We start from the raw sequence: 24,375 nt of genomic DNA, 5'->3' as shown, positions 1-24,375 counted from the left end.
GTCCCAACAATGTCCTCATTCGAAATCCCATAAAATTCAAGGTAATTAACAACACGCCATAGATCGCGATCAGTAATTTGCTGTCCTCGACTCGAGGGTCTCGACTCAACTACGACAAATGGTAATTGAGTAGTAACCGCGCGAAATCGTCATGTTTACCAGAAAACGCTGGTGACGAAGGTATATCCAAAGGTTCGAAAGGCTGGTAGGCGCACCAAATTAATTAAAAATATGAAGGCACCAAGCCGGATGGCCTTTGGTAGTTAACAAGGTAAACCCCTCCAAAGGTGCAAGTCCAGATTCAAAGCGAAAATCGCAACTTCAATCGCTTTTGCAGCATCTAGATTCGAATCAAGTTTCTTTCCAGGTCGCAAATAACATTTCCTAAGTCATCCAATCCTCATCCCAACTCAACACAGTGGGCCAAACTTTCCTGGTGGGCACACACCCACATCGTCCGTCGCTTAACAAAGTACGACCGAAACTACTGTACTCCGAACCCTCACCCAACACACCTTGCCACCCACAAAAATCCAACTGACGATCTGGGGTTTCGCGTTCCCCAGATTCGCATATATGGGTTTGGTACAGAAATGAGGGTCTGTGGAGAATCAAGGGATCTGATTCTGGACGACATGTCGTGGGATCGGAAATTCGCAGCGACCGGGACGATCGGGCGAACACGACATGATGTAGTGGAATGCCATATGTTGTGACGACCAGAAGTATCGATTCCCAAAAAGTTTGTTTCGGGAGGTTGGCCTGGTTGTAACTTGGAAATCGATGTATCAGAAAAAAAAGAAAGGGAATAGGAGGTTAGGATGTGATGTGAAGTTATGAAAACTTGATTCTTTTCATTCTAATATGCTGTGTCCATCACTCGTCAGCTCATCAAGCTTGCTTTTTTCGTCGTGCCCCCTATGCCTATGTACAATCAAATGCAAATCATGCCCCAAAATCAATCCCCTTGGTATACCACAACAATCTCAGATGTAAAACTCCGGACCCCTAATTCTGCAATTGTCGTTCATTTCGTTTTCGTGTGCTTAGATAGTGTTTGCGATCTATGCAAGGTGGTTTGGCTCCTGTTGGCGGTTGGGTCTAATCAATCGCTTGAGACCCATCCATGGAGTGTTGATAGGTGACGCTCCAGTGAAGATGAAAACATCGTACAAGAACCCTCCGAACATGCATCCGAAGAAAGGCGCGACCATGGGGATCCAGAAGTAATATCCTCCAGCAGACCAGACCTCGTTGCCGTAACCGAGAGCATACGACATGAGACGAGGCCCAAAGTCACGAGCCAAGTTGATTGCGTATCCAGTCTCCCATCCAAAGCACGCACCGATACCGAAGATGACGAAGAAAAGACCGAGTGGGGTGAGGTTGCCAGCTCCCAAGTTTCCGTTGTCTTGGAGAGCGTAGATGCAGAACATCAAGATGGTTGAGGCGATGAATTCGGAGAAGAACATGCCGGTGCGGGTCATGAATTCAGCTGGGTATGTGCAGAAGATACCGGCGGTGGAGTTTTCTTGTCCGACTGTTCGGATGCCATAACCTTCGTATTGATCGATAGCGGATTTGTAGTTGGCGTAGACGATACCCGAGGCGATGAATGCTCCGAGAACTTGAGCGACCAAGTACTCTGGGAATTTGCGCCATGGGAATTTACGGAAGACACTGTAAAGGAGTTAGATGTTGACTTCGTATATATTCGTGGCTATGGGAACTTACCAATTGGCGAATGTGACAGCTGGATTCAAATGGGCTCCAGACACACCACTGGCATAGACACCCAACATGACACCAATACCCCAACCCCATGATATAGATTGGTAGGCTCCGTTCGCATTTCTAGAGAGGACAACTTGAGCGACGACACTAGAGACTAGTTAGCTAAGTTCATTTGATGTGAACAGAATTGAGACTTACCCGTCACCAAAAAGGATGAGAATGAAAACACCAAAGAACTCAGCGAAGGGATCTCTCATAGCTCGTCTAATTTTGCTCCAAGCTAGATCGGGTGCAGCGGGAATGACATCGTCTTGTGGAATCTTGTGGTCAATACCCGGGCCATGCTCAGCGTACGGCGACGCGAGTGGCTGCTCATGATCACTTAGATCCTCTCCTTTGTTCACTTCGTGTATATCTTCCTCGTGGGATATAGCAGGCGAAGGATAACTATGAATAGCTTTGCTTTCCGCCATTGTGAAGATAATTGGGACTTGTAAGGACACTTGACGATGTTAGACTTGAGGCGGATAAAGGATGAGAAAGATTGAATCGATGCTGGAGATTGATGAGTGTACGAGGGGTGTGCTTATTTCTATACTTTTTCAACAAGGTTGGGATGCAGAGGTCCGTCACTTGGCCGCCACCTGGGATGGTAACTTACCTCCGCTGTCAAAAGTAATGACTGCGGTGACCGGTGGTCATACTCGACCCGCAGTGAAGACTTCACTATCTAAGAGAGGTTAGATGGGTACTTTGCCTCGTCTGGAATCAGGATTTTAGATCTCACAGCTTTTCATGACTAGAAAACCCATAAAGCTTGTCAGACCATACCGCAGAATGCTAAGAAAGTAGGGGGCTGTCTGAGCCGTTTCGTATAGCCGCAGTTTTGGAGCATCCAGACTGTCCGAATGGTGTTGGTCAATTTCCATATTTTCATCGTTCGGCACGGGATTGTGAACGAAGAGCATACGCAGAGCATGCTTCAGCTAGTCCGTAATAGAATTATCGTAGACCAAAAGCATATGATTAGCGTTGCACAATCGTTGAGGTCCCGCTAAACAACAGCGGAATCTATCCATGCTGTGGCATACTGCAGTCGCCGCGGTTAGTAGACCGCGGATACTTTCCAAGTTTGGTAACTCTTGTCCTCGCAGTAACGACGCTGTATTAATAATACAGAGCAGCATACGAGAGCAGATAATGGAAAAGATGACGATATGAAAACGCTGTGTGACTTGTCAAAATTCATATGAAAAGCTTATTATCTTAATGTGTTGTGCCCTCTGATAGATGCTATGAAACGGTCTTTCCAGCCCAAATTATCTCATTTCAAGCCAGTATATTTCTCACGCCGAGCAACAGATACTCTCCGGACGCTCGGCCAGAGTCTTTGCCCGGTGATCGTGTGGTACGAGATAGGGCGACGTCCGTGCCACTTGTCACAAGCATCAGCATACCTCTAAGATCAAGACTTCAAGAAAGCCAGTCGGGTGGCGGGAGCAACGCTAATGCAATTGAGACGTCCAGAACATGTGGGAGCCATTCACATTGGTTGAGAGACAGCAGCTTCCACGAAGCACTAACCAAGACGCACTGCCAATTCGCCAAACATTCGAGGTGATGCGTGCTAATCCTCTCTCGTACCTTGATCTCGATCACTAAACCGAACAGTCTCTTTCTTGTGAGATTGATCAATCTAGTTGAATACCATATGCTAGGCACCGCACATATGTTGCTCCCGTACGGACTCGGCTCCCAAGGCCTCATCATATGAGTTACCCGAGGCAAGCAAACGGCTACTAGCCTCTGCAGCAAGTACCCGAACCCTTGCCCAAGAGAAGTGGTGTAACAACGATGATGAGTGACTTTTGAGCCAACAGAACGCATGCGGGCAAGATAGGCGTTGTGACCTGGATCCGCAAAACCCATGAGGGAATGCCCTACGCATGTGGACGAGACATCACGGTTTCCCCGCTCCCCAGAACTAGTAAGACGGAGTTGACGAACTCGACCAAGCTTGTGCGTAACCATGGAGGCGAGCCAGGAGGCGTAGCAAGAGACTAAATCAAAAGAGGTACAGTAGCATCTCCGCAACTAAGAATTGTGCATGGTAGGCAGCAGTAACAGCAATTAAATGTGCAGATTTCAGGAAAGGATATTAACGGTCAGAAATGTTGGTTGAAAATCCTTTCACACCTCTCCGGACCAGCCGGTTGAGGCCAAGGTTCAGCTAAAACAGAGCGCAAGCAAGCAAAGAAACATAACATATGCTGCAATACCACCTTGTCATGCAATTCAACCAGATACACTCGCGCAAATGACTTCATTTCCATGGGTTGGAAGTCGTGGTCGTGGTTGAGGGGTCGTGGCCATGGTGTTTGTTCGGCATTGAAGGAGTGATGTTGATGAACGAAGCGAGAGGGGAAGGGGCTAGCGGCTTAAGCGAGGGAGAGCTAAGCGAGAATGGGAAATGGCGCCCACTTTGTGTGTCTTCAGGCGATCATCAATGTAACCATGGCGTGCATCTGGTCTTGGATGAGCTCGGGGGGCGTTTGTTTGGCACGATCTCCCGCGCGCCACCACCTCGAGTTCTCCTTCTCGACTATTAGACGCCTACAGCAGCTACCAAGGTACTTCCTGGCTGCGATTCGAAGAGACAATTAAAAACCCACTGTCTACCACAGTTCATTGGTTAGTCTGCTCGCGTAAGCACTCGCCTTTTCTGATGTCTCATCTACCGTTTTCACTCTTTCCGTTCCTGGTAACGCCTTGAGAACAGTGAGCCACTACTAACCGTGCCATTAGGATATGATGGGTTGATCGGGCAAAGCTGGGCAGGCCGGGGCCCCTAGTAAATCTCCGCCGTAAGCTAAAACGACAGCATCAAGTCATTGGTCAAGAATAGAGCGGTGTTCCTACCGAAACAGGTTGTTCGTTGAAATCTTACGATATCTCTTAGACCGATCCGACAGAGTGGGCGAGCTTCTTGGTATCGTCTTCTAGAACGAACCTACATCCAATTGACGAGTCACCATTGCCAACTTACTTTCAATGGAATGCAAGACAGCTGAAGAGAGTTAAGGTATAGATGCAAGCTCTAGAACGTTATGAAAGTTGCAGTTAATAGTACGTCGTGAGGAATTCTCACGAGAGTAACTCGTCGATTACAGCAGAAACAATGCAACAGACACTTGGCCCGTATTCGCTCGATCAACCCTGCCACACACAGTAGAACCCCTCAGTCCCCTCAGTCTCCTCAGTATTTTTCTGGCGCCCCGCACTCCAGAAATGCGTGACGGCCATGGTGGCACTATTTTATGTGGAAAGTTCATCCCTTGTGGAGACACCCCAGCCGCGCATCCCCATCAGCGCTAGCTTTACCGACCACTTCTCTTCGAAGATATCTCAAGAAAATCTGACGGATCACCTCCAAGTCTGGCCAAGGTCGAGATTCCCAGAATCCCCAAGTCCCAATTGATAGCTTACGCCATGCTCCACCTTAAGCGGTCTACAGTTGCCCTCGATGGGCTGCTACTGTCTCGGACTCGGTCCAGTGATAACCGGAAGTCGCAGCCAATATCTCTGTCCTGTCGCCGAGAGTCCGAGATACTGCTCGTGATACCTCTTGGACACGGAAACGCCAGTTCCCAACCAAGGAATTATTCTGGAACGCCTAGAATCTGTACCCACTAGCACTATAACATGCAGGAGAACAGCAACGCCTCCTCCGGCCATCCCACTCATCTCACGACAAGACGCTGAGTACGTTTTGGGAAACATACGGATCACACGCAGTTCCCATTCATATTGGATTGCGGGGTTAGTTTTTCCGGGTCTAGAAGTTTTCTCTCATTCATAAACTTGAGGCTCAGCAGTCTGTTCAGTCAATCAATGGCATCTCGTCTTTCTACAATCACTTCGCAATTCAGTAATCTAGTCACAATGGGAGATAACACACCAGCACCACTCGCTCAGGAAGAGTCCTTTGTTGGATCAATTGATCAAGGTACTACCAGTACCCGATTTTTGATCTTCAACAAAGATGGAGAGCCAGTTGCTTCTCATCAGATAGAGTTCAAGCAGTTCTATCCTCAGCCAGGGTGAGTACCAAATCTTTCCTACTTGGGATTTTTCTTTAGAGGTCTGTACTAACCAATGGCAGATGGCACGAACACGATCCTACGGAGATCATTGAGTCCGTTAACCAGTGTATTGAAGGTGCCGTTAAAGCTTTCGAGCAGCAAGGACACTCTGCTAGATCCATCAAGGCAGTCGGAATCACCAACCAGCGAGAAACCACAGTTGTCTGGGACAAGCAGACTGGTGAGCCATTATACAATGCCATCGTCTGGACCGACACAAGACATCAGAATCTGGTCAGAAAACTGAAGGCGCGTCTTGGCGCAGAGCAGCTCCAAGCTCTGTGTGGTCTGCCGCTATCTACATACCCATCCGTTGGAAAACTGCTTTGGATGATTGAGAATGTCAAGGAAGTTTCGGCTGCCTATGAAGCAGGAAACCTTTGCTTCGGTACGGTTGATGCTTGGCTTGTATACAAGCTCAATGGCGGACCAAAGAAGAACATCTTCGTCTCGGATCCATCCAACGCCTCAAGAACTATGTTCATGAACATCCACACCTTGAAGTATGACGAGTCACTCCTCGATTTCTTCCGCTTCGACATGAACAAATTGAACCTCCCAGAAATTGTCCGCTCTTCTCACCCAACCGCATACGGCAAATTGACCACCGGTATCCTCAGCGGTGTCTCCATCGCAGGATGTCTAGGTGATCAATCAGCTGCTCTCGTAGGCCAAAAAGGTTTCTCCCCCGGTCGAGCCAAGAACACCTACGGAACCGGTTGTTTCCTCCTCTACAACGTCGGCGACAAGCCCGTAATTTCCACCAACGGTCTCCTCACCACCGTCGCCTACGACTTCGACGGCAAGCCCCAATACGCCCTCGAAGGCAGCATCGCCGTCGCCGGCTCCAGCATCAAATTCCTACAAAACAACTTCGGCTTCATCGAGGGATCCAGCCAGATCAGCACCCTCGCGGCCACCGTCCCAGATAACGGGGGTGTCACGTTCGTGACCGCCTTTTCAGGTCTGTTCGCGCCATACTGGATGGACGATGCGCGTGGAACCATCTTCGGTATCACTGCATACACTCAAAAGGGTCACGTTGCACGTGCCACACTTGAGGCGACCTGTTTCCAGACGAAAGCAATTTTGGACTCTATGCAAAAGGATTCTGGACATGCGCTTGCTGAGCTTGCTGTTGATGGTGGAATGACAAACTCGGATCTTTGCATGCAGGTTAGTATTCCCGTCCCTTCCCTATGTAAACCACAGTGCTAACACGATATTTCTAGACACAAGCTGATCTCATCGGCATCCCCGTCGAGCGTCCCCGTATGCTCGAGACCACCGCCCTCGGTGCCGCCATCGCAGCCGGTTTTGCCGTCGGTGTGTGGGAGACATTCGATGAGCTCAAGAACGTGAACACTACTGGTGTCACCACTTTCACCCCTAAGATCGACGCTGATGAGCGAAACAAGAAGTTCGCTAGATGGGAGAAGGCTGTTAAGATGTGCAAGGGCTGGGCTGAGGATTAGAGTCATGACTCTATAAGTGAGTGCATTATTGGAGTTTGGACGGCGAAAGGGTGATTTGTACTATACCTTTTCTTTTGATCGGGATCATGGGTTTGTAACCTAGGAATGAAAATCCCAGCGTGAATTCAAAGTTGTGATTAAAAATATCTTTACATATCTTAAACATTCAACATTTTGTTCTTAAGTATCCCCTTTCTTTCCCCGCTCTCGTATCTTACACCCTTGCCTCCGTTTTTTGAACGTCTCCTTCCACAACTCGAAATCATCTTACACCCCCTCGGCACCGTCCATACGCCTAATAAAAACAAATTCGGCACCACCCCGCTCAACCCCAAACCCGTCGCTAATCGTACATCCACGCCCCGTTCCCAACTACTAAAGAAATCAACGCCATAACTCCCAACCGCCAACCCTCCAAACACAATCCAAAGCAGCACCTTCGAGACCAGCCCACGCCGCAGCGCGATCGATAAGTTACTCATACAGATAATTGCCGTGACGAACGCGGAAACGAAAAAGGAGGGTACGGAAATCGGATTCTCGCCCGCGTGAACGAGAGAAGGAAGGAAAAGTCGTGGACTCGAATTCGTGGAGAGGACGATGGGGAGAACCCAGAATGTAAAGCCGTAGTAGGTGAGGAATGCGAGAGGTGTAAAGAAGTGTGAGTTTCGGAGGGTGTGGGTGGAGCGGAGGAGGAGACGGAGGGTTGAAGGGAGGGTGTAGGTGGTGAAGAGGGTTAGGGGTGGGAGGATGAGGAGGAGGGTTAGGAAGAGTGGGAAGGGGAAAATGTATGTTGGTGAGTGATTGAATGATTGCTGGAGTGTTTGGTTTGTGAGGTTGGAGATAGCTGGGTGGACTGCCGAAGGTGTTTGTGTTGGGAGTGATGTTTGGCGATTTAAAAGGGGCGGAAGCTCAGTTCCAGTTCCAGTCTCGGAAATCGACGTGAACAACGAACTTGGATTCGTGATATTCATCGCCATGATACCCTACTTCAATTAGCACACCCTCTAAAACACCACAAAATGAACTCACAAGAACCAAACTAACAGGCACCCATCCCACCAAAACCCAACTCACCAAACTAACCTGCTGGCACTGCACCAACATCCTTCCCTCCTTCATCAACACACTTTCCCCTCTGATACGCTCCCTTAGTCCCTCTTCAAGCTGCTCAATCAGAAACTCCACATCAACAATCTTCTCTTTCAGGAACTCCGCGACGATACTCGGTGCCGCGTTATTCTCCCTGGCTCGTTGACGGGCTACAACAACATTCTGAAGCGATCGAATCACGGCGTGAACGTGATTCAACGACGCAATCGCAGATTCCCTCGACGTATCGAGGTGTGCGAGATGTGAGATCAGCGCGATAGAAGAGTTGGCTTTCGAGAGATACGACTATTTAAATCAGCTCACATCCCAGCACAAAACATTAAAACTTACAAGTCTCAAAACCTCCTCCCCGATCTCCCCCACAAATCGCGCCGAATCCCTTACCACAATTTCCAGTAGCGCGAAGAGAGGTAGGAGATTATACCCCTCACTGCTCGGATTACTCTGCAGCAACAGCATAAACGGCCATACATCCGGATCATCAGGTCTCCTCGTCCTCAACAAATTTTTCAAATCCCCCACCAAACTCGCAGTCTCATCGCCGTTATTCACCGTCATAAGCACCCGGCGTGCTCCAGGGGAAGCGCGATCATCCTGATAAAACACCTCCCCCCAACACCCCCTCGGCGGTCTCGTCCATTCCTGCCACGTAAACGCCTCAAGCCCACCGCGATACCGTGGCGCTGAACGGTGCCAGGTGAAACTGAACGACGCGGTGCACCGGTCGAAAATCCGAGAGCATTGTATGAGTTGTGCTTTCGCTGTTGAAGACGACTCATCACGACCTTGCGAAGGAAGTGCAATCGCAACCCTTGACCTCGATTTCTGCTCGCCAACTTGAGAACTCCTACACCCACACACGACACCATGGCCCAAAACCCGGTCCCTCATCTCTAGCGTCGAAAGACGCTCTACCTCCCCAATCCCCTCAGGCCTCTCCAAACTCCTACAAGCACATTCACTCAACCCACCCCACGCATTCTCAACTTCCATGCCAATCGCAAACCTAGGAAACTCCAACACACCGTTGAGTCGACCGATAGACGCGGCGAGCCATTGTGCTAGGAGGGAGAGCACAGATTTCGGGAGGGGGTTTGTGTTTATGATACTATACACCCAAGTCAATATCCGATTTCACTCATAAAGAAAAGCCGGGAGAAAGGTAAATACATACCATAATTTCAAATAACTCCCACCATCACCACCCTCTTTCAAAGCTCCCCTCAACCCCCTCAAACACCCCGCAAAAGCATCGCCCTCCCTAAACCGAAACCCCGTGGACGATCTACCAGCGAAGTTCTGGTACCAAAACAGATTTTCCCCCAGATGCGGGCTGTGTTTCGTGTGCAGGTGATTGAAATCATGTTCGAGATTTGGGATGGATTTGCGTAGTTTACCTTGGGATCGCGGTGGTGATGGGAGTGTAGTTTTCTTGGGAGGTCGAGCGGCTTCGATATCGTTGCGTGGATGGGATTGTTGGGAGAGCGATGATAACATTGAGGTGATGGAGTGGATTTTATAACATGTGTGGTTTTTGGGGGAGTTTACGCTTTCAAAGCTGATTGAAGTCGGGAAAGATATATTAAAATAACATGAAACATACAAGAAAAGAAATAATCGTACAAATAACTCATACCATCAAATCCTAAGAACCAAAACAAAAAATCTCAAACCCACCTCCAACCCCCCAACCCCCCAAACCCCCCCATCATCCTTATACCTCCCCTCTCCCCTCTCCCCTCTCGTACCACCAACCTTCACCAAAAGAACCATCGCACACATCCAAATCCAACCCTCCTCGCGCGTCTACCATCTTTTCTTAGCCCCCTCTCCCACCGAATCTTCGCTTCCTCGACCAAAATGTTGGTGTCGACCCTTTAAGCGCTCAGCCCTACCTAAATCCATCAACTCGCTTCGCGAAAAATAGCTTTACCGCAGAGCTCAGCCCCCAAAAAAAGAAATCGGCCGCGCTGGATGCACGATGGGGGGCGTGACGAGAGCGGGACCCGAAAAGGGGATGAGGGGTGCGAAGCGAGACAAGGGGTGGAACAACTTTGAGAACTGGGGATGTTGAGGGACGCGTGTATGAGAAAGCTGGAATATGCAAATAATGATGTTTGATGGAGGATGTTGATATGTGCTTTTTGATGGTTAATGTGATAATCTATGTTTGATTGCGAAAAGTGGAAGTGAACACGTAGTCAGCAATTCTGGGAAATGCTGCATGCCAAACTGCGCCACGATATGGTTGCTTTGGCATTGGCTAGACCGTAGAGGTACTTTATCTGCAGCATTGATGCGATGCGGTTGATTGAGATTTGTGATTGAAGATGCCGTCATGATAACACGAAGGATTGTAGCATTGCTTCTCGAAAATTTTCTGTATATATCCATGTTTTGGTAGACATAAAACCTGACCCAATTTCGATTCTCGGTTAAGGTTAAAATATGCGACCACTGGCCGCATGATCGTAACCTACTATAAACCGAGATCATCTTTATCAATCTCCCAGAGACTCATCTGAGAACTCGTATGCCGGTTGTGCAGGTTCCGACAAGCCGTCTCACCACAGAACTCTTGTACCACGTTGAAAATGAAAAGCCATGTTCCAAATGCCGCAAGCGCTTAACACCGAGTATGACAGGCGCATGTCACGATCAAATACTTGCGGTCAACCTCCACATCCCAAAAGATGACGTTACAGACAAGAAATTTGAGCAAAGAGCGGGCGACATGGTCGATCGATGCAGAAGCTTCCCAATCTAGCAGAATCATATTTCAGCTGTTTCAATTCTGCATGTCCATTGGACCTTGTCCGGCTCTTTAGCTCTTATGGCTTTACGTACATATACGTCTAGACCTCTTAGGTCGGCCGTCACATAACTGTAATCTGGAAAGAGTCCCGCATGCTGCTAGTATGAGGCACACACCCGCCTATCGTGTTGTACCTTTGTACTCTGTACACCGTCTCTCGACACCATGCACGCGGCCGCTTGCATTGCTGCATCGAACCGCTCGCACATCCGGGCATCGAATGAATGACCGCAGAATCATCGAGCGTAATGTCTCGTTCAAGGTATTGCCAAATGATTTGGAAGGACCAGAATTTGATGACTTCCGCGATAGTGGAAAAGTAGGCTGTAGATCTTGGCAAGTTGTAGCAGCGAACAAGAAAAAAAAAGACGTCCAGAGCAAGGTTAAGCGATTAAATCTGCTGGAACCTGTAAAACATGATATTGTTGGACAAAAAAAGCAAGTAGTACAGTAAATTCTGAAATTGCGTAAAAAGTCTTGTGTACATTGGAATACGCGGAGCATACCGATAAAAGCAAAGGAAGTAAGGAGAATTACAATAAGAAATAGCTTTTTACAACCAACAAATATAATCAAAACAAGCAATCAAAGCAACTTTCGTGCCCCATATCGTAAATCGAAACACCAAAACGCCGGGTATACAAATCTTGTACCTTCTTGCCTTTGGCGGGTCGGACCCAAACCAACAAAACCAACATGTTGGTATCCCAGCACCAACTCCCGGAAGCTTAAATCAAATAAACAACAATGCAAGGATATATAGACCAATGCGATGGCCCATTTTTGGTTGAATTGTTCCGTCGTCCTAACTCAAGACTTCATTGTAAGGAATTTCGGTACTTCTCTCAATCCACTGTCCCGGTATCTTGGGTCCCAGTCGGCATCTGACCAACGTAACTTTCCTTTGCAAGTCAAGCTCCATCGAGTGGCCCCAAGCTCGGTTCGAATCTGAAATGTAGCCAAGCTCATTCTTGCCTTCCTCTTCAAGTGTCAAAATCCAAAATCCTACATTTCCAGCTGTCATGGAATCCCAAAATAACTCTTGACGGCGGGAAGAAAGTAAAAGTCTGATTGCTTGACGCCTGAGCGCTGCGTCGCGACACTTTCTTGCCACTAGAAACAGAGGTGCGATGATTCGACATTCAAATGCATATGTTTGATGACCTACTTGAAAAGTCAGTATCTAATTATGCTTCACGGTAACTACGAGCCTACCAGCGCTTGATTCGTAAATCCTTTCGTAGTCCACAACCTGCTGGCCCAAGGAAACGATGTATTGAAAATAAGGTAAAAACCGGTCGGCGCTGGACTCTGGTGTATTAAGCGCAAGACTGATCTCGACCGAATGATGAACCGCTTGTAATCTGACCGAGGACGGTCTGCGCAGCGGGTGATTATTGAGATCCTCGGGAGAATCTACTGTAACGGTTTCGAAGGCGGCAAAAAGAAGCTGCAATTGACGGAGGTGATATGATTGCATGTCTATCGTGGATTGTGCATCGGTAGATGGCCATGTGGCCTCATCTTGAAGAGACGACCGATACCAGAACATGCGTGCTTCCTGACAAACAATGTTGCTGTACTCCCGGGCCTCTTCCAGGTCCCTGAAGACACTTGGCACAGAGATAGACATATTCATATTCTGAGCCTCGAGGGCACGTCTGACTGCTGATCGATCCTCGCCAGCGCCCAAAGCAGTCAGAGCTTGCAAGTCAGATTGGAAAAACATGTGTAGCGTTACGTCGTTGGAATCGTTCCAGTTTGGAAACATGTTTGGGACCGTCGGTTCATGATAGGAAGGTCCAAACATGATTTGGCGAGCATACCGAATGTGTTGCGTCGAAAATCCCCCATTTCCAATAAAAGGTTCCAACCGTGCAAGAATCAAACACGAAAGAACGATGCTTCGGGTAGCTACGCCCGTACCCGAGCTACTGATAGCTTCTCGAAGGCCGCGAATTGACTTTTCATGTTGTTGAAGCGCAAATTCTCGATGGAGTTCTTCAGTTGGGTTTACTGAGTAATTACCGCTCGCAGTTCTTGTTGAATTCTTCATCAAAGCCCCTAATGCGACTAGAGCATGCCGAACACTGGAAGTGACGTGACTTTCCTGCACGGCAATGTTCTTCCAGAACATTGGCTCGGCACCGACTAACGATACCGGAGTTTCGTCAAGGAAAATCTGAAAATAATATCTTTCGTTAGGTTCCAGTTGAGAAGGAACCTGTAGATTCATGAGGGGCGTTCGTGCTAAACTAATCACGCTAGGCGAACGCGAACGAGACTCCCGCGACACTACGGAGATTGAAGATCGTGCTGAACGCGATGAGGATGCTCGAGGAAGGATTGGATGGAGGGAAGCACTGCTCATGCTTTGAGAAGCTTGAGAAGTGGAGGACTCAGTCAGATGCTCGTAACCGTCACAAGTCCAGCCGGATTTGGCACATCGAAGACATCCTGGATTTAACAAGTTAGAGCGGTATTCATCGATCGCTAGGACCAAATTCAAGCCTACCTGGTTTTTCTTCGCCACATTTTAGTCTTCGGATTCTAGAAAGTAAAAGAGTCAGTAAGGGACATCGAACCAACTACACATTTAAGAAAGATACAACTTACTTGCAGGTAATACAACCCTTCTTGCTTCGAGGAGTTGAAGCTCTCCTTCTTGTGCTTTTTACATTAGTGTCTGCCATACTTGATTGAGATATCGGCGCCGGAGAGTGAAGCTTGATACGATAAGTATACACCCTCTCCATTGATGATGAGTTCTTGTAAGGGCGGATCATGCGGAATAATATATGTGAGAACTATATCAGGAGAAAACATTCTTTATGTATCAGTGTCGTCAAACGTCGAGATGGATGAAAGGTTAAACAGATGTAGGGCTCTAAGCACAGCGACAGGCCACAAGCCCTAAGCGCCATGTCCAATCGGCAAGTTTCTGTGCAATGGAGGTCCTCTGCGGAGGGACATTCAAGCGAACCAGGCTGAGGATAAGCCAGCTACAGGCGCGTGGATGCGGCAAGGGAAATAACAAACAAGGGTGGAGGCCATGCTACCTAGGTCAGTAGGCTTTTTCACCCACCCCCCTCTAGTATGTGCTAGAGCGTGTTACGAGTTGCCACAAGCAGGTCGTCAATGGCGGATGAGATGTCTCCAAAACCGCTGCAATGGCAGGCCAAGCGAGGAATCGAGGATTCCTCTTGGGGTAGTAGAATTGCCATGGCCAATACAACACTGGAATAAGAATAAGCGTAGAACCTGATGAAAGAGCCGCTGAAAGATGTAACTCTGAGAGCCGGCTTGATTCTTCCACAGTGCTCTGAAGCATTGTACAATGCATGAGGAACAGAAATCTCACCCAGACCGCAATTGCAAGAACCACCACTCCTTGATAGAGTGTAGCCAAGACGGTACTTGCAGCGAGTGCTTAGGCACGACTAACACGAACATCTGCAGCTTTAGAATGTGGGGGCCAGAGGGTGGAAGATAGGGAGAAGGATGGAAGAAGAAGACAAATTGGCGGTGCGGCGATCTCCATGCTGCAATAGGGCTGAGCAAATACCTAGGTTGAGCTCAGAAATTGGATGTCAGCTTGATAGCACGCATTTGCTGAGCATGACCAATAAAGGTACAATGGCTCGTCTGGAGTCTGGAGTTCACGTAGAGCTCGTCCTAGACTGGTAGTCGGCAAGCGGAGTGTCATCCTGAGGAAACTCTCCTTAAGACACTCAGGAGTCCGGACAGTCAATGAGGATATGCAATAATGACGTAAAGGACGACCTCGCTAGTGTTACAATCGACAATTCGAGATGTCGAAAGGCGTAAATAGGCAGCAGTATTTGGTCGAGTTGTGTGTGTGGATAGAAAGCGAAGAAGCTGGGTGGAAGGGAAGGAGGGGAGAGCATGAAAGGGGAAGGGGCTTTGTCGACCAGGTCGGAGACCGGGCTCGGATCCGGCCTGGAACTCGCCCTCGCTTAGAGCAGCTAGCGGCAGAGTTTTAGCGCGCTCACGCTGTCAGAGCCGCGACAACCCCACCAACCCACCTCCCGCTCAAGCTACACTTTGCGCCGACAAGAATTTCTGTCGCCTTTGCAACGTTTTTCTTTTCACGTACACACCCAAAAACATTAACGGGTCAAGACAACTCCGGAATCCCCAACAACCATCGTACATGTGCTGCGCGTCATTTGATAAAACTCACGGACACGGAAAATGGCGGAAAATATATACGACGAGATAGAGATTGAGGATATGACCTACGATGCGGCCGTGGGCCTCTATCACTACCCATGTCCATGCGGAGATCGTTTCGAGATCTCTCTAGGAGATCTTCGTGACAAAGAGGACATCGCAGTTTGCCCCAGTTGCAGTTTGATGATTCGTGTTATTTTTGAAGTGGTGAGTTCCCGTCCTCCCAAACTTCTTCCGTGTGCTGTTGCAATCAAAGCTAGGCAGGACTCACTGCTGACATGAACAGGATGATCTTCCGAAGCCAGAATCAGAAAGCGAAGATGCAGCACCTGTAGCGCCAACTACAGCACCGCCGACTGCCGTGGCGACATGAATGACTACGACCCAGACTTTCAGTGTGCGCCGCGTACTTCTTCGACATGTTCCATGCTGTTGTCCCAATGAAGGATTGGCAGGGATTCGGGAAGTTTTGGAGTCGAGCCTCTCATTGGGCACCTTGTACGCATTCCCGCGTGCTATTGGACGCCATTCTGTGAAGAACGCCACATCCCCAGAATTGCAAGGCGGCCTCATGGCAAGGAATGGATCGAAGATACACGGGTTTGGTGGCTGGCAACTGTTCCCGTATCCTTCCCTACGTGGAAACAGACACCCATTCGGTTAATGCCCATATTTAACGTTACTCGGCGAGTCGCTAGACATCTCCTTGCGCAGGCGATGAGATGATTGGCTCATCTCTATCCAGTTCCAGCAATACACAGGTCTGGTCTTGTTGTCAGCATATGGAGCCACGACGAAGAGGAGCAATTGAGTTTCAAAACATCGTCCCATGCCTCGGCTCTGGGGTCTAAGATTGGGACACGTCGACCAGATTGGTTAATCACGAATACTGCTGCATGAACGATCTGCATGGTGTCACACGAAGCCACCTCTTGAAAGAGCACAGCATTATACAGAACCGAAAAGCGCCTAGTACGCCAAGTCTACGGGTGTCGCAGCAGACTATGCGTAGGTAGATGTGGACCGATTACTCTAAATAAGATCGCTCGATTACTTAATTCGTTCGACGCTATCGTTCTGGATATATTCCCATTGGAGCTTTGCAAGTAGCATTTAGCAATAAACACAGAAATCAAAAACCCGTCCTTGCCTCAGCACCCATACCCAAACATGATTTTACATTCATACATAGTCATGAACTTACTTCATGAAGCCCTTGATCCAATTTCAGCTCCGCCAGTGGTATGGCCGAATTGCAATCACATCTCCATTGACATATGCTCAAGCTGTCGGGAAAAAATAACACCGATGTTTACATATCAGACATGTCCACTCCTATTTCGGTTTGCAGTAGGTCACTGAGATTGGATCCATCTCGCAAATAAATCCACTTTCCGGATCCTGTCCCCTCCTTTGCGTCTTGTCCCTCACTTTCAATAACAAAATCGTACCGCTTAGGACCAGATTCGGGCGCAGACAGCCAGATCTGCTTGTTTGGTGGTTGTTTGTTGATAATGTACTTTCCATTTGGGGTTTCGAGTGTTAAAATGCCAGCCTGTGTGACAAGTATCAGCACATCAAACCCAACGCTCTAGAACGATAGAAACTTACACTATATTCGCAATCAATATCATCCTTCTGCTCCTGCAAAGCCTCAAATTTGTCCACCAGTCTCTCCAGGTACTGATCGCTGAACTTGTGATATTCATCCATTGTGAGGTCAGCTGGCGCTGATGCTAGATTTTGAGGTTCAGGCTCTTTCGGTTGTGGATTGTCGGTCTCTGGGGACAGACCTTTAAGTGATGGTCTGGTGGTGGACAGGAACCGCGAGGTCGGCAAAGAGGCCGCCCGGTATGTGACCGGTGTATATTGACGAACTGCCAGGCTCCTTACCAGTCCTCCGGTACTCAATCTTGCTGAAGAGCCTCGTATTTGACGGACCATGCGGCTCGCGCCTCTAGCCAGCGGGATTTGGGCCATGATCGTGGTCGCAGATCAAAAGAACTAACACGTTTGTTGGTTGAGCTTCACTTGCCGTCCAGACAGGTTCCCTCAACCGCTGCGTGAGAACGAATGATGATTGGACTGTTGCTGAGATGTCTGGTTCACGGTGTCGGTGCAGATGAATTGGAAGTATGTATGCAATTCAGAGCTATCAAAGGAGCTTGATTGAGGTCAGGCTGATCTCGAGCTACCTACCCCACATTTCGCTTCCCAAGGTCCGAGCTCCGGCGGCCCTCGAGCACAACATCAACCTCTTTTCGACGACAACAGAGTTCCGGTCACGTACACAACGATGCCCAGTGCTTCATAACCTACAGTTCATACGATTGATGCAGTTGTTTGCGCAATTCTAAAAATATGATAAACGCAGTCCTCGTCTTCAATAACGCTGGTCAGCCGCGTCTGACCAAATTCTACACGCAACTGGTAGGTTTACCCCACCACAGCTCATGGATGGCTTGGTGTCTGAGTGTTAAAAATTATACTGATTATCCGAACAGGAAACTTCTGTTCAACAGCGACTGATCTCCGAGATCTTTACACTTGTCTCGAATCGGCCTTCGGGCTCATGTAACTTCCTCCCCCTGCCGCCACTTCTTGCCAGCTCTGGCACCTCCCACACCTCTTCCTCCGAACACAACGATACCCCATCCCTCGTAACCTACCGGCACTATGCTACACTGTACTTCATCATAATCAGCACATCTACGGAATCCCCGCTAGCACTCATTGACTTGATACAAGTGTACGTCGAAGCTCTAGACCGCTTGTTCGAAAATGTCTGCGAGCTAGACTTGATCTTTAATTTCGAAACACTTCACACAACGCTAAGCGAGATGATAGTGGGCGGGGTAGTGATAGAGACGCAGCTGGAGAAAGTGGTTGAGGGTGTTAAAGCACAAGGAAAGGTAGCCAAACGCCCAGTCAATGAGGGCCGAGGAGGAGGGGGACTAGGCATGTCAATGGGCGGCAATTTTGTCGGCTGGGCAGGGAGGTAGTGACCACCCATGATCTTTGATTCTGTTTGGATCTGGACATTGTTGTGGATGATGGTAGCCAGGTTGCATATTGGACTTTGCAGAAGACGAGGCGGTCACCCCAGAGCATGGCAGAGATTGATGCATCCTAGCATACAGGCACACTATCACGGATATCCCACGAACCGACGAAAGGAAGCCAGGATCACGAATTGTTATCGGCCAAGCAGAGAATGAAGCAAGTGCGTTTACTGTGCTCATCTAGCGCCGGCGGCAATGAAAGAATCGAAATCTGAAAGGGAGCGGTTCCCATTGGCCAATCTGCGTTCGAGGTCCTAATAAGCTCAACTCGTGCATGGGAAAGTGTATAGCATACATCGCACAGTCCGAGTAGCAGACTCAGCAACGTCTGCTTACACTGCACTATCAGTGCAATATCTCTGAAGCGAGTGCCTAAATCGATGTGCAAACCACATACTTCGACATTTTACAGGCTCTTCGAATGTCTTCGCAGTGCATTTTCGCAGCCAAGAACGGTCGGCTTACTCCTTACTAAGCGCTAGTATAGACTTAAATTCGGACATCCATATACAGTATCATGTATATCCATATCCGCTACTCGGTGTCAGATCCTAAAGACCACGTGATTCCATATATTCGGATCTTACCACATGCAGGACGTTTTGAAATTGGTGGTCGCTAGAGATATCAAAGTTGAGGTAACACCTGATGGGCGGAGCAAAACAAGCGGTGAGTACTTGTATACCGAGTACGAAAGGTACATAGATATTCACTCAATGTGCACTATTGGGCGCCACAATGAAGATGCCGTCGCCCTTTTATTCCACTTCGATTTGAGAGATCCGAGGCAGGTTTTCGGCGTCAATGAGGCGTGCAATAACTACCCCTGGACGGTTGCATCCGCGCTTAAACATGGATATAAGCGATAACGTACAACAATTCCAGAACTGCTTCTGGTCTGCCTGCTTGTGCCACACCAACCGTTACTCGGCCTGGTGGGACACGATGCTTGTTGTTCCTACATATACGATGTGATGATATCAATTGGGATAGGTCCTTGGTTTCCTTTACTGAATACGACGGCCGGGCGGAGAAGTATCTTAATTTGGTCTCGCCAAATGCGAGGATCCTCATGTTTCGTTTCAACACGAGGTGTCTACGTGTTTTACGCGTCACTGCCATTGCATATCTGCCAGTTTAAGTAAAATAATCGTGCTATGATCCAGCTCAGATCCAAGAAAGGTCAATTCCCAGTTTTCAAACTGCTCCATTGCGCCTCGACTATGCAGTCTGTAAACAAAACGCCCTATTTGTGCGGGTTGATAGACGACGCTACTAACAGTACTGGCTCCAACATAATAATACAACCCGCAGTAGAAATATACACATCGATAATGACATCCAAGTCCGGAGAGAGGATTAAACTATCCCAATAACGGGATGACGTGGTCCTAGAAGCATGATTGCTAGAGTGAAGGCATTCAAGCTCCCTCCACGTCACTGCCGGATTTGCGCCTCACTTGATCCTTCGACGGCATAGACCCAAGCAGTCCAAAGAACCAATTCCGAACCTAACAAGATATCAGCCACACATCCTATGCCTAACACACGCCGCGAGAAGTATCCATACGCCTTGAAAGGGTGGGTTTTCCGGGTTATGGCTGCTCGCCATATTCCAATCCAGAAACAACACTCCGTATACCGCTACAACTACACAAATATCTCAGCTTCTTATCCCACATAGGTCTGGTTGGGCGCGTTACATGTTATCGATGAGAACTGCACTAGTTTCACGGCCTTGGTCCAGCGTGGGCGCTCCCATTTTAACTTCATGCGTCGTCGGAAGCGTCGCTCGAGTCTGAATTGGTGTTTCTGCCCGATTTTGTCGAAGTCTGGCGGCCAGGTGTGTTTCGCGCGGTACGGGTTCGTGTAGATGTAGGGTACTTCTTTGGGTATTGAGGACTGGGCTGCGCGGCGGAGGAGTGTGGGGAGCATTTTGGTGGTGGTTTGGATGGTTGTTGATGGGGTTCTGGGGAGTTGGAGGTTGAGGTTATTTGGATGTTGATGCCTTGTCGTGATAGCTTGTAAATTGAGGCAGAACTTTTACCCCTGCAACCTCTGACTACCCCACCAAACCCTTGACTCAGAATCCTCATAATTTAAGTCCTAAACCAACAACACAATAAACTTGGAGACTGGAGATCTGGAATATAAGAAGTATACTGATCACAAATCGCAATCATGGCTGCTGTAGAAGCCACAACCAAAGCTATGGAAACCTTAACAGTCTCCAAAACAAAAGAGTTGAAAGGCGTAAATACCCCACCAACCCCACAGCAAAGTGAAAACTAACAACCATCAGACAGAAAAACGAGACTCCCTCATCGCAAACGAGAAGAAATATCAGCAAAAATGGCAAGAGGATGGGGTATTCCAGCCAGACGCGCCGTCTACCACGGAGGTACCGCTCAATTCCATCTCAGCCGCCGAGTTACGAAAACAACAACCGAAATTCTTTGGCACGATGGCGTATCCGTATATGAACGGCACCCTACACGCCGGACACAGCTTTTCGGTCTCAAAGATCGAGTTCACAGCTGGATTTGCGCGGATGCAGGGGAAGAGGAGTTTATTTCCAATGGGGTTCCATTGCACGGGTATGCCTATCAAGGCGTGTGCGGACAAGCTCGTCAACGAGATAAAGCTGTTCGGACAGGAGTTTGAGCGGTACAAGGAGGAGGAGGACGAGGATGAGAAAGCTGCTGTTCCTACGCCTAGTACCCATCGTGAGGACGTGACGAAGTTTACGGCGAAGAAGGGGAAGGCGGCGGCGAAGGTTGTGAAGAAGAAGTATCAGTTTCAGATTATGAAGGCGCTTGATATCCCGACGCAGGAGATTCATCGGTTCGCGGATCCGCAGTATTGGTTGGAGTTCTTTCCGCCGTTGTGTCAACGGGATCTGACGAATTTTGGGGCGAGGATCGATTGGAGACGGTCGTTTGTTACGACTGATGCGAATCCGTATTATGATTCTTTTGTGAGATGGCAGATGAATCGGCTGAAGGAGTTGAAGAAAATTAAGTTTGGAAAGAGATATACGATTTATTCGCCTAAGGATGGACAGCCTTGTATGGATCACGATCGCAGTGAGGGAGAGGCTGTTGGACCACAGGAGTATACGGCGTTGAGGTTGAAAGTCAAGGAGTGGGCTCCTGAAGCTGCTGAGGCGATCAAGGGCAAGGTTCCAGAGGGTGCGGATGTTTTCTTTGTACCGGCTACCCTTCGACCAGAGACGATGTACGGCCAGACGTGTTGTTTTGTGGGACCTAAAATCACTTATGGAGTTTTCAAGGTTTCCGAAAAGGAGTTTTTTGTGGTTACTGATAGAGCGGCTCGCAACATGGCTTACCAGGGCATATTTCCGGAAAATGGCGTTTATGAAAAGGTTGCGGAGTTGGTTGGATCTGCTTGTGTCGGCACGCTCATCAATGCTCCGCTTTCGGTTCACAAGGAAGGTGTCAGGATTTTACCTATGGAGTCTGTTCTTCCTACCAAGGGAACTGGAGTGGTTACTTGTGTTCCATCGGATAGTCCTGATGATTATGCGACTGTTGTTGATTTGGCTAAGAAGGCCGAGTATTACGGTATCAAGAAGGAATGGGCTGAGTTGGAGATTATTCCTCTTATTTCTACACCGTCGTATGGAGACTTGACGGCTCCTTTCCTGGTCAAGAAATTGAAGATTTCATCGCCAAAGGATAAAAAGCAACTTGAGGAGGCTAAAGAACTTGCTTACAAGGAAGGTTATTACCAGGGAACTATGGTGTATGGAGAGTTCAAGGGTGACAAGGTTGAGTTTGCGAAACCAAAGGTGCGACAACAGCTCATCGATGCCGGCGAAGGATTCGCGTATTCGGAACCAGAAGGCATGGTTGTCAGTAGATCTGGGGACATTTGCTGCGTCGCTCTGATGGATCAGTGGTATCTTGATTACGGAGAAGAGTCGTGGAAACAGGTTGCGCTCAAACATGTCGACAATGCTGATGGAAAGGGCTTAAACACATACACTACCGAGACGAAGAATGGATTCGAGGGCGTGCTTAACTGGCTCAACCAGTGGGCTTGTGCGAGAACATATGGTCTCGGTTCAAAGCTGCCATGGGATCCTCAGTTCTTGGTCGAGAGTTTAAGTGATTCTACCATCTATATGGCTTACTACACAATTGCGCATTACCTTCACAAGGATATCTTTGGAGCGACGCCTGGATTAGCAGGTATCAAGCCTGAGCAGATGACGGATGAAGTTTGGGATTACGTTTTTGCCCGAAGACAATTGGGCGAAGAAGTTCTAAAAGAGTCTGGAATCGCGGAGGACAGTCTTGCATCCATGCGAAGAGAGTTCGAGTACTGGTATCCTCTTGATCTCAGAGTTTCCGGGAAGGATCTCATTCCTAACCATCTTACTTTCTTCCTCTATATCCATCTTGCTATGTTTGATCCTGAGTACTGGCCACGGGCTGTTCGAGCTAATGGCCATTTGCTTCTGAATGGAGAGAAGATGAGCAAGTCGACTGGTAACTTTATGACGCTTGATGACTTGACTAAGAAGTACGGAGCGGATGCGAGCAGAATCGCACTTGCTGATGCGGGTGATGGAGTCGCGGATGCTAATTTCGAGGAGGATGTTGCTGATAACAACGTTCTTCGTCTGTTTACTCTTCGAGAGTGGATCGAGGAACAAGTCAAGGACGAGGCAAATCTCCGCACTGGACCAAAGAACGACTTCCTTGACGCACTCTTTGAGAACGAAATGAATACTCTCGTCCACGAAGCATACACTCACTACGAGGAGACAAACTACAAGCTCGCTCTCAAGGATTCCCTGTACGACTTCACCAGCGCTCGTGATTTCTACAGAGAAGCCAGCGCGGCGGCCGGAATCACAATGCACAAAGACCTAGTCTTCAAATACATCGAACTCCAAGCCCTCCTCCTCACAGTCGTCGCTCCTCACTGGTCCGAATACATCTGGCTTGAAGTCCTCAAGAAACCCTCAACCATCCAAAACGCCCTCTGGCCTACCGTCCCCACCCCTGTCCCCGCCCTCTCTGCCGCCCGCGAATACGTCCGCAACACCTCCTCCAACATCACATCCGCCGAGTCGGCCCAGCAGAAGAAAAAAGCTAAGGGCAAGGACATCGGTTACGATCTCACTAAACCTAAGAAATTGACTATCTACGTCGCGGCTAAATTCCCGGCCTGGCAGGAGAAATACATCGATCTCACCCGCCAAACGTGGGATTCGGAGGCTAACAAAATGGATGAAAAAACCCTCAACGCCGAACTCAAGAAGATGGGCGAGATGAAGAAAGCCATGCCGTTTGTGCAGGCTCTCAAGAAACGTCTTCTCGCCGGGGAGAAACCCGAGGTTGTTTTTGAGCGGAAATTGGCGTTTGATGAGGTAAAGATTCTGGGGAATATGGTACCCGGGCTGAAGAAGGCGGCGGGGTTGAGGGAGGTGAGTATTGTTAGTGTGGGCGAGGGTGAGGGGGCAGAAGGGAAGGGAGGAAAGGTTGTTGGTGGGGATGGGGTTGGGAGTGATGTGGGGGAGTTGCCGGCAAATGCGGAGAGCGCTGTGCCGGGGGTGCCGACGTTTGGGTTTGTTAATGTTTAGAGGGTAGGATGGGGATGCGTTGATGTAGCTTTGCGGTTAGAGTAGCTATTTGAGATTTCTTTGTATCAACCAAATGAAGCATTAGGTCTTTTAAAAATCATAATCTATTAGAAGAGAACCCTTACTATGGAAATCCTTATGTCGGTTCTTAAAAATTGTGGTAAACGCAGATATGTGGTCGATCCTGCAGTGGCATTCTAGATTCAGAATTAGAATGTAGTTCACG

General features: G+C 48.6%; 8 protein-coding genes across 8 annotated transcripts; 4 read left to right on the top strand and 4 right to left on the bottom strand.

Annotated features, from left to right (window-relative positions):
* Positions 1 to 1,064: 1,064 nt before the first annotated feature.
* GLAREA_03557 (Aquaporin-like protein) lies at positions 1,065 to 2,207 on the bottom strand (the record flags this gene model as incomplete). Its single annotated transcript, XM_008083810.1, has 3 exons — positions 1,065 to 1,680; positions 1,735 to 1,881; positions 1,933 to 2,207. 3 exons carry the CDS (start codon positions 2,205 to 2,207, stop codon positions 1,065 to 1,067), a joined length of 1,038 nt encoding a protein of 345 aa, XP_008082001.1.
* A 3,469-nt stretch (positions 2,208 to 5,676) lies between these two features.
* Positions 5,677 to 7,351, top strand: GLAREA_03556 (Actin-like ATPase; the record flags this gene model as incomplete). The annotated part of the gene is made up of 3 exons (XM_008083809.1): positions 5,677 to 5,834; positions 5,897 to 7,052; positions 7,109 to 7,351. 3 exons carry the CDS (start codon positions 5,677 to 5,679, stop codon positions 7,349 to 7,351), a joined length of 1,557 nt encoding a protein of 518 aa, XP_008082000.1.
* Positions 7,352 to 7,509: 158 nt separating this feature from the next.
* On the bottom strand, positions 7,510 to 9,961 carry GLAREA_03555 (uncharacterized protein; the record flags this gene model as incomplete). Its single annotated transcript, XM_008083808.1, has 4 exons — positions 7,510 to 8,337; positions 8,384 to 8,749; positions 8,795 to 9,572; positions 9,639 to 9,961. The coding sequence occupies 4 exons, from the start codon at positions 9,959 to 9,961 to the stop codon at positions 7,510 to 7,512; spliced, it is 2,295 nt and encodes a 764-aa protein (XP_008081999.1).
* Positions 9,962 to 12,084: 2,123 nt separating this feature from the next.
* GLAREA_03554 (Zn2/Cys6 DNA-binding protein) lies at positions 12,085 to 14,035 on the bottom strand (the record flags this gene model as incomplete). Its single annotated transcript, XM_008083807.1, has 4 exons — positions 12,085 to 12,443; positions 12,495 to 13,736; positions 13,795 to 13,829; positions 13,896 to 14,035. The coding sequence occupies 4 exons, from the start codon at positions 14,033 to 14,035 to the stop codon at positions 12,085 to 12,087; spliced, it is 1,776 nt and encodes a 591-aa protein (XP_008081998.1).
* A 1,459-nt stretch (positions 14,036 to 15,494) lies between these two features.
* GLAREA_03553 (CSL zinc finger) lies at positions 15,495 to 15,846 on the top strand (the record flags this gene model as incomplete). Its single annotated transcript, XM_008083806.1, has 2 exons — positions 15,495 to 15,680; positions 15,760 to 15,846. The coding sequence occupies 2 exons, from the start codon at positions 15,495 to 15,497 to the stop codon at positions 15,844 to 15,846; spliced, it is 273 nt and encodes a 90-aa protein (XP_008081997.1).
* Positions 15,847 to 16,785: 939 nt separating this feature from the next.
* On the bottom strand, positions 16,786 to 17,453 carry GLAREA_03552 (Frataxin/Nqo15-like protein; the record flags this gene model as incomplete). Its single annotated transcript, XM_008083805.1, has 2 exons — positions 16,786 to 17,028; positions 17,085 to 17,453. The coding sequence occupies 2 exons, from the start codon at positions 17,451 to 17,453 to the stop codon at positions 16,786 to 16,788; spliced, it is 612 nt and encodes a 203-aa protein (XP_008081996.1).
* A 381-nt stretch (positions 17,454 to 17,834) lies between these two features.
* Positions 17,835 to 18,475, top strand: GLAREA_03551 (SNARE-like protein; the record flags this gene model as incomplete). Its single annotated transcript, XM_008083804.1, has 2 exons — positions 17,835 to 17,903; positions 17,978 to 18,475. 2 exons carry the CDS (start codon positions 17,835 to 17,837, stop codon positions 18,473 to 18,475), a joined length of 567 nt encoding a protein of 188 aa, XP_008081995.1.
* A 2,241-nt stretch (positions 18,476 to 20,716) lies between these two features.
* GLAREA_03550 (Nucleotidylyl transferase) lies at positions 20,717 to 24,149 on the top strand (the record flags this gene model as incomplete). The annotated part of the gene is made up of 2 exons (XM_008083803.1): positions 20,717 to 20,788; positions 20,838 to 24,149. The coding sequence occupies 2 exons, from the start codon at positions 20,717 to 20,719 to the stop codon at positions 24,147 to 24,149; spliced, it is 3,384 nt and encodes a 1,127-aa protein (XP_008081994.1).
* Between the last annotated feature and the right edge of the window lie 226 nt (positions 24,150 to 24,375).

The sequence above is a fragment of the Glarea lozoyensis genome (assembly GCF_000409485.1).
Source record: "Glarea lozoyensis ATCC 20868 chromosome Unknown GLAREA2, whole genome shotgun sequence".
NCBI lineage: Eukaryota > Fungi > Ascomycota > Leotiomycetes > Helotiales > Helotiaceae > Glarea > Glarea lozoyensis.
Note: the sequence above shows the minus strand (reverse complement) of the source record. Positions and strands in the feature narration are given on the sequence as shown.